The 15067-nt window shown below is 35.4% G+C and overlaps 1 protein-coding gene across 2 annotated transcripts in view; it reads right to left on the reverse strand.

Annotated features, from left to right (window-relative positions):
• MAN1A2 (mannosidase alpha class 1A member 2) overlaps positions 1-15067 on the reverse strand; it is a 162477-nt gene that overhangs the window by 84841 nt on the left and 62569 nt on the right. For both annotated transcript variants that reach the window (XM_082663946.1, XM_082663947.1), the window contains exon 4: positions 991-1109. In XM_082663946.1, the coding sequence (XP_082520072.1) occupies positions 991-1109 (119 nt within the window). The remainder of the gene's footprint in view (positions 1-990; positions 1110-15067) is intronic.

The following is a 15067-nucleotide window of genomic DNA, read 5'->3' on the forward strand; positions in this document are numbered from 1 at the left end:
ATGAACATGTATCTTGCTTAAGCTATTTTATACTAGATTTTCTGTCATTCACAGCCAAACCTAAACCTGATAATAAAAACTGTTCTGAGCTATGTCCAAAATGCTAAAATAATATAAAAGAAAGTAATCAGTTTTTGTCTAATTACCATCAGGAAAGGCTAATGATACAGAGTTTGAATGATACAGAGTTTGCCAAAGAGAAAAACAGATAAGGAGTGGCTTCTCACTACAGTCAGAAGGAACAGCAAGTAAAAATATCATGAAAGATGAAAATGAATATGACAAAATAGTCCACACATCTTTTAGGTGAAGACTGGTAACGAAGAAAATAACTGCTAACATTTACTGAACACTGAATATGTACCAGATTATTTCAAATAATCCTCACAATATTGCAATAGGATAGCAATTTTATGACAGGTTTAGAAAGAATAAGTAGCACTTACTTATAGGTAGGTTTCCCAAATATCACTAGAATTGTGACTGTGCTGGGCTTCAAACCTAAGGAGCACTACTTAACAACTATGCCAAAATGCTGGAAGGATGAGCATGTACCTAACTATGAAGGCGCTTCTAAACTGTGCCAAAGCCACAACACTGTAAATCAACTATACTTCAATTTAAAAAATAAAATAGATTTTTTAAAAAAGTTTTAAAAAACTGTGCCAATCATTATTTCTTTAAAAAATAATAAAACACTTAATATTTATAAAGTAATTTATGGTTTCCTGATGTTTCTAATTCAATGTGCTTTTTCTCCCTAACTCTTGCCTTAACACATGCAACACATTACCTTAAAAGATAAGGGTAAGAAAAGGAAAAGGAAAATGGTGAGAAAGGGTGTTTATTTTACGCAAAAATTGAACAACTGACAATCACAAAAGAAGAAGGGGGACTTAGGATTTCCTTAAACTGCTAGTATAACACTCAAAACTATTGTTACAGTGTCTTTTCATAGTCAATGGAATAAATTATGAATTGTATACTCACCACGCTGAAATCAAGGTTGTTTTCGATCCATTTTTGCCCATCTCGGAATTCATCATGAAGTCCCATAATATAAAGGGTATCCAAAGCATCTACTATAGTAGCACCCATTTGTGAACTTCCTATATATGGGGGGAAAATGTCATTAAAAAGATGCCCTTCATACAAGGTCTATTTTAATTTTTTATAGTTAAAAAGTAAATCAGGACTTCCCTGGTGGCACAGTGGTTAAAAATCCGCCTGCCAATGCAGGGGACACGGGTTCAAGCCCTGGTCTGGGAAGATTCCACATGCCGTGGAGCAACTAAACCCGTGCGCCACAACTACTGAGTCTGCACTCTAGAGTCCGTGAGCCACAACTACTGGGCCCGTGTGCCACAACTACTGAAACCTATGAACTTAGAGCCTGTGCTCTGCAACAAGAGAAGCCACAGCAATGAGAAGCCCACACACCACAACCAAGAGTAGCCCCCGCTCGCTGCAACTAGAGAAAGCCCCACGCAGCAACGAAGACCCAATGCAGCCAAAAATATAAATAAATAAATAAATAAATTGTTTTTAAAAAAAGTAAATCAAAGTAAAAATATAAGGATGAAAAAAATACTCAACATGGTTCACTTTTCCATAAGAATAGATAATATACATTGTTTAAAACATTTTCCTAAAGATGACACATTGATAACTAATAGGAAGATAAAGGAAAACTAAAATTATAATTCTCCTTAGTTTTCTTCCTGGTCAGAAAATGAGATCTATCTACTTAACTGAGATAGATTGGGGGGAAAAAATAAAGAGGATTAATTTAAGAAATGGGGACGGTGGTTCAAGATGATAAACTAAGTCATAAGACAACCAGGAACCATGCTCTTTTGGTACAAATTCATAGAAAGGTCAAAAAATATACTTAAAATAATACTAAAAGTATAACAAGGCTATATAACCGTGATGGAATATAAACTATAATAGTCCTTAACAATCAAAAAGCAGGTAGAACATATTTAAAAAGAAGTCATAAAATAAAATGTGAGTAGAGAAAATCAAAATAGTAAGATCTACCCATCTTCAAGAAAGAGATCATCTTGATCTTAAAAGAAAATGTTTCAGGGAGGGAGGAACTAATTCAACAAAGCTAGCCTAACTGATACCAAAAACAGATACTGTAAACACAAGAAAACAGAACAGGCCAATCCTACTAATGAATATAACTGCAAATATCCTGAATAAGATACTAGCAAGACAAATCTAGTAGTGTAGTAAAAGAACAAATAACATGGAGCAGCTGGGTCCTCCCTAACCCCAGGAATTCAACTATTATTTCTACCTTCTGAGAATGAAAATCACCCACACAGCTTATTGTCTACATTAACATGACTTTACTGTTACACTGTCTTCATCAACATGAGTTTACTCTTCCAGAAAACTCTTGCTCAGAAAGAGAGAAGCTGCAAAATAAGTTATTGTTGATTCCAGGAACTTCTTGAAAGATCCATCAACTCTTTAACAGAAAGTATCAAATGATGGTTAACACTCTAAAACTCTAAACCTCTTGCCTCCAAATTCTCCACTCACCAATCCAAAACTATTATATCATGATCCTTACCCAATCATAACCAAGCCATAATCAACCATAACTCTCCAACTGAAAGGCCCTTGTTAAACAAGACTTAAAATCTCAATATATATCTCAACTTTGTCCTTCCTCGTCTGACAGGCTTACTATGGCTCTGGTGAGGTAGTGATCTCCCTTACCATGGTAAGCATTAAACTGAGCTTTGTCTTATCAACAAGTTATCTTGGTGATATTTTAGGAGTCAGCATTCGACACTACTTAGGTTCACATTTTCCATTTAGTATTCCTTCTTTTCTTTCCTTTTTAATTCTGTTCCTTTTTCTCCTAAATAAATAGTGTTTTCTTGTGATGGTTTAAGGCTATACAAATTTGTTCTTATAATGACTGTCCTCAACCTACATCACATTTTCTTATTCATGTGCTCCTAATAATTTCTTCAACTTATCAAGAAGTATATCTTCCCACTAATAAAACAAGTACTACACCACACTCTGATAAATCCCTTGGTCTTCTCTCCACTCAGTTCCCTTCATGTTGATATTAACTGGGTTATTACAGACATACTTTCCCTTTTCTTTTCTTGTTCCTCAGCTTTTAATTAAGATAATAAAAATTTTATCAAGCTATTGATAGTCACCCATATATCCCTATCTCTTGCATAATCATCTGAATTAAATATGTACCTCTTTTTATTTTTGTATTTTGTCCACAATATCATCCTTATTTTAAATCCTTAGGAGTCCCTGTTTTTGTTCTTATTTCAATTTTTATAGGTAGTTATGCTCAGTTCTCTAGTTATTTATTTAGCTCTGTAAGTGCATGCTCCTCTAAGGTGCTGACTACTCTGAAATGGAAAAAGGCCTGACCCACATATTTATACCAATTCTAGTTGGTTCCACAAGGAGAGGTTTGTGCCACGAGCTAAACAGTACAACGAAGAAAAAGGCAAAACTGAAATTACTGGCTATCACTGTGAGTGCTTATCTAGACAACTCAAGGTTTCAACTGGAAAAAATTAAAGGGTCTAAAACTACATTTGGGTCAAATAAGAATTAAAATATGACACAAAAGAATATATAAAGCATTAATAAAGATTTATGACAAGAACACAGGAGTCAACTGAACCAGTTCTCTGAGAAAAACTCATAACTTAAAAATTGTATACTATTTAATGAGAACAAATGAAAATGTTCTACTAAGAAAATAAGAAAAAGAATGATAAACTTGAGCAACGAAGTAGAAGAATCAGAAAAGCTAACGAAATAAATGAATTAGGAATAAAGAAAACTGGCAAAATAATAAATTCAAGAGATGGTTCTATGAAAAGAACTATACAATAAATCTAGGACCAACTGACTTTTTAAAAGTAGTCATGTGAATATAAAAACACAAAAAAAGGAATTGAGAGTATATTAAAAGGCAGATACAAAGGAAATTAAGAAAACTATTTTTAAAAAAGCCTAATTTAGCCATATCGTCCCAATAAATTTGAAAATGAGTGGAGTTGACAATTTTCTAAGAAAATAGGTATTATTTTGACTTATGAAAAAGGAAATAGAAAATCTAGATAAGCAGACCAAGAAACAGGAAATTGAGAAATTTTCAAAGAGCTACACACTATAAAAGTATCACACTCTAGAAGTTTCATAGAATAAATTCTACTTTAATTTTAAGGATGATAACTTCGACATAAATTTTGATAGAACATAGGAAAAGAAAGCTTAAAATTCAACTTAACGAATTCTGCATACCACTGATGCAAAAATATAATTTAGTAAGAAAAATAAAACTATTACCTGATCTCACTCATGAGCATCCTGGAAATATTTAGGAACAGGCTTGCTGGGGGGTATAGTAAGTTTGTGTTTATGAGAGACTGACAAACTGCTCTCCAGAGTGTACCACTGTATACTCCCAGCAGCAATGTATGAGAGGTCTAGTTGTTCCATCATCCTTCTCAGTATTTGACATTGTTGGTCTTTTTAATTTTATTCATTCTATTGGGTATGCAGGATTTCGCATTGTGGTTTGAATTTTAATTTCCCTGGTGACTGATGTGCTTATTGGCTACTCATTTACTTTCTTTGGTGAATTATTGGTGAATTATTTATATATTCTGAATACATCCTTATACATGTATCACAAATATTTTCTCCAATTCTGGGGCTTGCTTTTTCATTTCCTTAATGTCTTCTGGAAAGCAGAAATTTTTTATTTTCATGAACTCCAATTTAGCAATTTTTTTTCTTAATGGTTTATTCCTTTTGTATTCTAAAAATTCTTTGCTCACCTCAAGGTCACAAAGATTTTCTCAAATATATACATATATATATATTTTTTTTGCGTTACGCGGGCCTCTCTCACTGTTGTGGCCTCTCCCGTTGCGGAGCACAGGCTCCAGACGCGCAGGCTCAGCGGCCATGGCTCACGGGCCCAGCTTCTCCGCGGCATGTGGGATCTTCCCGGACTGGGGCATGAACCCGTGTCCCCTGCATCGGCAGGTGGACTCTCAACCACTGCGCCACCAGGGAAGCCCTCAAATATTTTTTACTGGAAGTTTTATACTTTAAGTTTTTATCTTTAGACCTATGATTCATTTCAAGTTCATTTTTCTATACAATGTTGAAGAGTTAAGGTTTTTATTTTTCTACATGAATATATAACTGACCCAACACCACTTATTAGAAAGACTTACCTATAACCCACTGAAAGCACCCTTGTTGAAAATCAATTAAAAATGTATGTGCAGTTCTATTTCTATTCTTTTCCAGTGACCTCTATGTCTATCTTTATGCTAAAACCATACTGTCCTCATTACTGAAGATTTACAGTAAATCGTAGAATCAAGTAGTGTAAATCCTTCAACTTTGTTCTTTTTTAAAAATTATTTTGATTATTGTACATACTTTGTGTTTTCATACAGATTTTAGAATCAGCCTATCAATTTATGTGGAAAGGTCATTTTTACTTAGATTGCTTTAAATCTAAATATGGATTTCAAGAGAACTAACATCTCAACAATACCGAGTATTCCAACTCATACAGGCATCTCTCTCCTTTAAGTCCTTTTAAATTTCTTTCAATAATCACAGTTTTCAGTGTACAGACTTTGCACATAGTTTGTTAAATTCATCCACATGTACTTCATATTTTTATGCTACTGCAAATGGTATTATTTTAAAATTGTACTTATAACTGTTTATTGCTAGTATCTAGAAATATAATTTATTTTGTATATCAAACTTGTATCATATGGCCTCATTACTAAATTTGTTTTCATTCTAGTACTTTTTTATTGTTGTTTGGTAGATTCCCTAGAATTTTCTTGTGTGTGTGGGTGAGTGGGTGTGTTTTAATACTCTTTATCAGGCTAAAAAAGTTCCCTTCCAGTCCAAGTTTGCTGAGAGTTTTTATTATGGATAGATATTGAGTATTGTTAAATGCTTTTTCAGCATCTGAGATGCTCATAAAATTTTCCTCTTTTCATCCCTTAGTATCTTCAGTTATATAGACTAATTTCCAAATGTTAAACCAACCACACATTCCTTGGATAAACCCCACTTGGTCATGAGGTATTATTCTTTTTACATATTGCTGAATTACATTTACTAAGATAAATCTAATTTGGTCAAAGATTTTTGTGTCCATGTTCATGAGGAACATTGGTCGATAGTTCCCTTTTATTGTAATATCATTGTCTGGTTTGGGTATTAGGGCTTTGGTGGTCCTACCAAGGAGATATAATTATCCTAAATGTGTAAGCACCTAACAAGAGTACCTCAAAATATATAAAGCAAAAGCTGACAGAATTGAAAGGAGTAAGAAAGAAATCCAATATTTCAGTTGGGAACTTCAACACCCCTCTCTCAGTAATTGACAGAACTACTAGATAGAAAATCAGCAAGAACAGAAGAAGCCTGAACAACCCCATAAACCAATGAGGTCTAACTGACATTAACAGAACATTCTACACCCAATAACAGTCACTACATATATAAACATTCTTTTCAAGCACCAATGGAACATTCACCAAGACAGGCCATATTCTGGGTCAAAAAGTAAACCTTAAATAACTTAGAAGAATTATAATTGCACAAAGTATATTCTTTGACCATAATGGAACTAAATTAGAAATCAGTCACAGAAAGAGAAAAGAAAAATCTCTAAGCATTTAGCAATTAAACAACTTACTCAAGGGAAGTTTTAAAACATACTGAATTGAATAAAAATGAAAACACAGCACATCAAAATCTTTCAGATGCAGCTAAAGCACCACTTGGCAGAAAATTTATGGCACTAAATGCTTACACTGGAAAAGGGGATTATGAACCTATAATCTAGGCTTCTATTTCAAGAAACTAGAAGAGCAAGAACAAAAGAAACCCAAATCACGCAGAAGAGTGGAAATAACAAAGAGCAGAAATCAAAGAATTGAAAACATAAAGAAAATATACAGAAGATCAATGAAACCAAAAGTTGCTTCTTTGAAAATATCAATAAAATTGATAAACTTCTAGCAGGACAAAGAAAAATTTACTGAAAATATCAATAAATTTGATAAACTTCTAGCAGGACAAACAAAGAAAAATTACCAGTATTAGGAATGAAAGAGGGTTATAACTACAGCTGCCACAGATACTCAAAAGGTAACAAGATAATACTCCAAACAACTCTATGCACACAAAATCAGTAGCTTAGATGAAATAGACCAATTCCTCAAAATCATCAACTACCAAAACTAACCGAAGGTAAAACAGATAAACCGAATGGCCCTTATAGAGGATGTGAAATAAACTGAAGTTGTAGTTTAAAAACCTCCCAGAGGGCCTCCCTGGTGGCGCAGTGGTTGAGAGTCCGCCTGCCGATGCAGGGGACATGGGTTCGTGCCCCGGTCCGCGAAGATCCCACATGCCGCGGAGCGGCTGGGCCCGTGAGCCATGGCCGCTGAGCCTGCGCGTCCGGAGCCTGTGCTCCGCAACAGGAGAGGCCACAACAGTGAGAGGCCCGCGTACTACAAAAAAAAAAAAAAAAAAACCTCCCAGAAAAAGAAGCTCCAGATGCAGATGGTTTCACTGGCAAATTATATCAAAAACTTGAGAAAAATATAAAACCAACAGTACACAATCTTTTCCAGAAAAATGAAGAGCAGAGAACACTTCCAAACTCATTTTATTAGGCCAAAATTACACTGATACTGAAACAAGACAATAGTTCAAGAAAAATACAAAACAATATCCTTCCCAAAATATGAATGCAAAATCCTCAACAAAATATTAGAAATCATTAGCAAGTTATAAATATCAAGAAGAATTTATACATACACACATACACTGAAAATAAAAGGTGCACTTCAAAAAGCATTGTAAGATCAAGTAACATTCTGTTCCAAATCAAAATTCTTTTAAATGCAAAAAAATCTATTCCTACAAAAATCTTTCAATTCTCCAGGATATCTAAGTAAAAATAATTAATTGTGACTATGAATCACTGCTGGAAAAGTTATTACCAGTGATAACTTATGTCCATCAACATTTTCCTCTTCCCACTCACAAGCTCCAGGGCTGAGCCCTAACTAGGCAAAACCAAAGGAATCTATCCCAACCCTCTGGGTATAGCTTTCAGGTCAAGGCTGGACACAAGACCCAGATAAACAAGAAACAAGGTGGTTTCTGAGAAAACCAAGTGCTTTCTTCTCTACAGTGTTCTCTTTTCTATAGATGTGTTAGTAGGAAGATATGAAGCTTCAAGTTGCTGCAGCCATCCCTCTATGAAGCCAGCCTGAAGATACAAACACAAAGAGGAAAATAGAGGAAAGAGATAAAGAAAAAAGCTTAGCTGGTACCAGATCTACTCTAGAACATCACTGAGCCAATTAAATTTCTTTTTTAGTTTAAGCCATTTTGAAATGGATCTTCTGTTATCTGTACATAAAGAATCCTCTGATGCCAAGGACCAACTAGACAAAAGTCAGAGCAATATGATTTCAGTTACCATATAAAAGAATGTTTTAATAGTCAAGGCTAAGAGACAGGAAATGGACACATTTTAAATTGTTCTCCTTATAATCTAGAATATTGTTAAGAGTTCAATACCTGCCTATATGTTCCTATAGTAATAGACTAGACTTTTAAAGTTCCTCCCAACTCTTAAGATTCTGATTCTGTAAAGGCATACTGATTTGGGAGGTCAAATGAGACACTCAGAACTATGACTCCTCCCTTAGACTTCTTCTATTTAAATAAAAAGGTTAAAAACAGATTTTTTTTAAAAAAAATCTCAAATCATACTCACTAGCAAGAATATGAGATGCAGAAAAGGAACAGAGCAAGTAGGAAACAGAGTCAAACTCTTTTTTATTAATCCTTTAATAAACTAACTACATGTCTAAAAATATAAGACAAAATAAACAATAAAGGATCCATTCCCACTTAGCTTATTTGGCTGAGAAAAAAATGTAACCACTCAAAAGTTTTTCTAAAAGTATAAGCAACTAATCTTGACTACTGAAAATAATACAGATTGCATTTTCACTTTTCTACCATTTCACTGTAATTTTGTCAAAATGGATTTTTCCCATGTGCTGGTATTAATTTTCTTCTACCTTTAAAGTTTACTGAAGCAGAACAAAATATCAATTAGAAGCATGAACCTTAGCACTAAGCTGCCTGTGATCAAATTCTGGCTACATTATTTACTAACTGTGCAACCTTGAATAAGTTAGTTAACCCTAACTGTGCTTCAGTTTCCTCATCTGTAAAATGGGAACAGTAATAATAGTACCTGTCTCCTAGTGCACATAAATCACTTAAATCAGTCCTTGGCATATAGCACATTTATTAGTCTTCTCAGGCTGCCATAACAAAACACCAACGACTAGGATGCTTAAACAACAAAAATTTATTTTCTCACAGTGCTGGAGGTTTGAAGACCAAGATCATGCTTCCAATTTTTAGAGGAGCACCTTCCTCTTGGCTTGCAGATGTCCACCTTCTCACTATATCATACCCACATGGCCTTTCCTTGGTGCATGTGCAGGGGGAGAGAGAACTTGGGTGTTTCTTCCTCTTCTTTTAAGGGTACCAGCCCTATCTGATTAGGGCCCCTCGTTCAATCTTAATTACTTCTTAAAGGCTCTATCTCCAAATACAGTCACATTGGAAAGTAGAGCTTCAACATGTGAATTGATGGGGGACAAGACTCAGTCCACCACAATATGCATTATATAAATACTACAGATGTTGCTACTAATAACGTGTATGTGACTATTGTTCTAAAGGAAAATACAGTTTATTCAGAAACCCAATCACAGAATCTCTAAAGCAAATAACTGACCTCATGACTCAATAAAAAGGTACAACTTTTTATTGGAAAATACTTAATTGCTACTCATTACAAGATGATCCCTCAGAAATGGTGGACCAAAACTGACAAAATATTGCTTCTGCTCTTTTAATGAGTTAAAAGGCTCATTTTGTAAAGTCACCCTTTCCATCTCTAAGCTCCTTTAATTTCTATGACCTCACAAATAACTTTGTTTACCCCGTAAATCAGCTTAATGATCCTAATGAGCAGCTGACAATAACTCACCTGACAATAATCTGAAGCTGCCACTGCCCTGGTCATCATTTAACAACCTAACTAAATAGTGGTCTACAAAGGTCACTTTTGAAGAAGTCTGACAAAAGTGCCACAACTTAAAACCACCTTTCCTAAAAAAATAAATGCTATTATTTTTAAAAAGAAAAACATTAAGTCAAAACTTACTCATTACGATTTTAACAGAATCACATTCATTTAAGAAACATTCCTTTTGCTCCCTAAAAGAAATGATTTATATTGACTTACAAGGAATAAAATTTTAAGAAGTTACCTGGGTTTAAATTCAGCAAACAGTCTTTCCTTACACAGTTATTGCAATGATTAAATAAAATAAATGTATATTATCTACCTACTACCTTGCCTAGGACGATCTATCTGATAAGTGTTACTACATTAGATGTTCTGAGAAATAAGGTTTAAAAAACCAAGCAGAAAATTAACATCCAACTCATGTTTGACACATGTTCATATTCCAATTTTTTAAAAGGGCTCAGAGTTTACCACTGAGTTTAATATAAAGGGATGGTTACTTGCAGAGAGGATCTAATTTTAATTAATCACTAAATATAATGACTTTTAGTCCATTAATGTCTCATGTGGCATCCACAAAGCAACAGGAACTCTTCAGATCACTCTATAACCTCTGCTGAAGAAATAAACTCTATTTCATTAAGTGATAGCCGCTAAATTAAATGTCACATATGAGATCTCTGGTGTCTTTGATTACCTAAAGGAAAATTTTTTTCCATTATTCCTCCATCCCAACATCTCTCAAACCCAGGAGAAATGATCTTTTCAGTCATTTTCTTTTTTGACAGAAAACAATCAAGCATCAAACAAATTATGAGAGAAATCATAGTGCTAGAAAAATTCTTCCAGAGTCACATTTTTTAAAAATGTTATTTGGATTACTGTGGTGTTGCATTACAATTACTAAAGATGATTGCCCTGCATATGACTAATGTATGTGCTTTCTGCCCCATTAATATTTTCTTGCTTTCACCTACTGTTATTTAAAAGATATCCATCACATCAAGAAGCATCTAAAATGGGGGAAAGAAGTGAAGACTATAAAGAACAACTTGGTAATTCTCAAGACTTATCCTTGGATTAAGTAAAAGTTAAGTAAGTTAACTTACTCTTTTCAACTGATAAGTTTAACAAGAGAACTGAACTCAAGAGAGGTAGAAAGAGCAAATCCAAGTTAAACAAAGCTCTTCCCCAGGGGCTTCCCTGGTGGCGCAGTGGTTAAGAATCCACCTGCCAATGCAGGGGACACAGGTTCAATCCCTGGTCCGGGAAGATTCCACATGCCACAGAGCAGCTAAGCCTGTGCACCACAACTACTGAGCCTGAGCTCTAGAGCCCACAAGCCATAACTACCAAGCCCACGCACCACAACTATTGAAGCCCACACACCCTAGAGCCTACGTGCCACAACTACTAAGCCCGCATACTTCAACTACTGAAGCCCACACACCTAGAGCCCGTGCTCCACAACAAGAGAAGCCCACACACTGCAACAAAGAGTAGCCCCTGCTCGCCGCAACCAGAGAAAGACTGTGCACAGCAAAGAAGACCCAACACAGCCAAAAAAAAAACCTCTTCCCCAGACCTCCATCCAGACACACACACTGCTAATTTTTCCCTTGGAACCATGAATGTAAAATATAATTCACTCAATTTACCGAATGAGTCACCTTGGCCATGTTACTTTTTTTTTTTTTTTAACATACATAGATAGCACTACTGGAATTTCCCATCCTTTTTCTCCACCTCTAAAATGTACAAGTATCAGAATTGGTATTGTGTTGAAGATAAAAAATTACAAATTGGTACCTACCTTGCTTAAAGTAAAACAATGCAGAAAAAGCTTCAAAATACACAAATAAATGACTAAAACATCTGTATGTAAATAGAAAATCTATCACATCTGTGTTTTCAAAAGCAACTATAACTAAATTTTGACTGAAACTTGCCAAAAAATACATGTTGCTTCAAATTATAGTTCCACAGAAATACAACAGTTCCCCCTCATCCACAGGGAATTCATCCCAAGATGTCCAGTGGATGCTTGAAAGCCTGCATAGTACTGAACTCTATATATACTATGTTTTCTCTCCTATACACACACACGTATGTTAAAGTTTAATTTATAAATGAGGCAAAGTATGCGATTAACAACCGTAACTAATAATAAAACAGAACAATTATAATAATTTACTGTAACAAAAGTCATGTGAATGTGGTCTCTTTCTCTCTCTCTTCCTTAAAATATCTTATTGTACAAATTTAATGCCTCCTCCATCTTAACTAAGCACTTATTGCACTGTGGCCATAACTTGTACAGTTTAAGGTATAACAGCAAAACTAGCACAGTATTTCTTTCCTCACAATTTCACAAATAAAACATTCGTGCTTACCTTAGATCCATCAGCAAACGATTTTTTTTTTCTTTCCTTATTAAGTCAAGAAAAAACAGCGGTCCCCAACCTTTTTAGCACCAGAGACCAGTTTCATGGAAGACAATTCTTCCATGGGGAGCGGGGGGTGAGGGGGGGATGGTTCAGGCAGTAATGTGAGCGATGGGGAGCAGCAGATGAAGTTTCACTCGCTTGCCCGCCGCTCACTCCTGCTGTGCGGCCTGGTCCCTAACAGGCCACAAACCAGTACTGGTATTCAGGCCAGGGGTTGGGGACACCTGACTTAAAAGAAGCACTTACAGCTTCTCTTTAGCAAATCCAACTTGCTGGCATCACTACTCTTGTGGTTTGGGGCTATTATTAAGTAAAATAAGGGTCACATGAACAGAAGAACTGCAATATCTCCACAGTTGATCTCATAATCCACATGGCTAATAAGTAACTAACAAGCAGGACAAAGAGATGGTTCACACCCTAGACTGGAGGGAGCAGGATGGTGCAAGATTCATCACGCTACTCAGAAAGACACACAATTTAAAATTTATAAATTATTTCTGCAATTTTCCATTTAATATTTTCACACCAAAGTTTACTATAGGTAACTGAATACTGCAGAGGGAAAACAAAACCTTAGATAAGAGGGGACTACAGTACTCAGGTTTTAGAAAGTACCTAAAAAGTTAGATCCTACTTTTAAAATGAAGGTAGAAAATGAAAACAGTAATTAGAAAAAGTAAACAAGAGAGCAACAGCCAGCTCTACCCACCACCAGTCCCTCCCATCAGGAAACTTGCACAATCCTCTTAGACAGCCTCATCCACCAGAGGGCAGACAGCAGAAGCAAGAAGAACTACAATCCTGCAGCCTGTGGAACAAAAACCACATTCATAGAAAGATAGACAAGATAAAAAGGCAGACGGCTATGCACCAGATGAAGGAACAAGATAAAATCCCAGAAAAACAACTAAATGAAGTAGAGATAGGCAACGTTCCAGAAAAAGAATTCAGAATAATGACAGTGAAGAAAGTCCATGACCTTGGAAAAAGAATGGAGGCAAAGATCGAGAAGATGCCAGAAATGTTTAACAAAGACGCAGAAGAATTAAAGAACAAACAAACAGAGATAAACAATATAGTAACCGAAATGAAAAATACACTAGAAGGAATCAATAGCAGAATAACTGAGGCAGAAGAATGGATAAGTGACCTGGAAGACAGAACGGTGGAATTCACTACTGAGTAACAGAATAAAGAAAAAAGAATGAAAAGAAATGAAGACAGCCTAAAAGACCTCTGGGACAACACTAAACGCAACAACATTTGCATTATAGGGGTCCCAGAAGGAGAAGAGAGAGAGAAGGACCCAAGAAAATATTTGAAGAGATTATAGTCGAAAACTTCCCGAACATGGGAAAGGAAATAGCCACCCAAGTCCAGGAAGCACAGTGAGTCCCATATAGGATAAACCCAAGGAGAAACATGCCGTGACACATAGTAATCAAACTGACAAAAATTAAAGATAATGGAAATTATTGAAAGCAGCAAGGGAAAAAGAAAAAATAACATACAAGGGAACCCCAATAAGGTCAACAGCTGATTTCTCGGCAGAAACTCTACAAGCCAGAAGGGAGTGGCAGGACATATTTAAAGTAATGAAGAGGAAGAACCTACAACCAAGATGACTCTACCCGGCAAGGATCTCATTCAGATTCGATGGAGAAATCAAAAGCTTTACAGACAAGCAAAAGCTAACTGAATTCAGCACCACCAAACCAGCTATACAACAAATGCTAAAGGAACTTCTCTAGGCAGGAAACACAAGAGAAGGAAAGACCTACAATAACAAACCCAAAACAAATAAGAAAATGGTAAGAGGAACACACATATCGATAATTACCCTAAACGTCAATGGATTAAGTGCTCCAGCCAAAAGACACAGACTCGCTGAATGGATACAAAAACAAGACCCATATATATACTGTCTACAAGAGACCTAGGGACACATACAGACTAAAAGTGAGGGGATGGAAAAAGATATTCCATGCAAATGGAAATCAAAAGAAAGCTGGAGTAGCAATACTCATATCAGATAAAATAGACTTTAAAATAAAGAATGTTACAAGAGACAAGGAAGGACACTACATAATGATCAAGGATCAATCCAAGAACAAGATACAAGAATTATAAATATATATGCATCCAACATAGGAGCACTTCAATACCTAAGGCAACTGCTAACAGCTATAAAAGAGGAAATCGACAGTAACACAGTAGTGGGGGACTTTAAAACCTCACTTACACCAATGGACACATCATCCAAACAGAAAATTAATAAGGAAACACAAGCTTTAAATTACACAATAGACTAGATAGATTTAATTGATATTTATAGGACATTCCATCCAAAAACAGCAGATAACACTTTCTTCTCAAGTGCACATGGAACCTTCTCCAGGATAGATCACATCTTGGGTCACAAATCAAGGCT

This window comes from Grampus griseus, assembly GCF_964374135.1.
Source record: "Grampus griseus genome assembly, chromosome: 1".
Classification (NCBI taxonomy): Eukaryota; Metazoa; Chordata; class Mammalia; order Artiodactyla; family Delphinidae; genus Grampus; species Grampus griseus.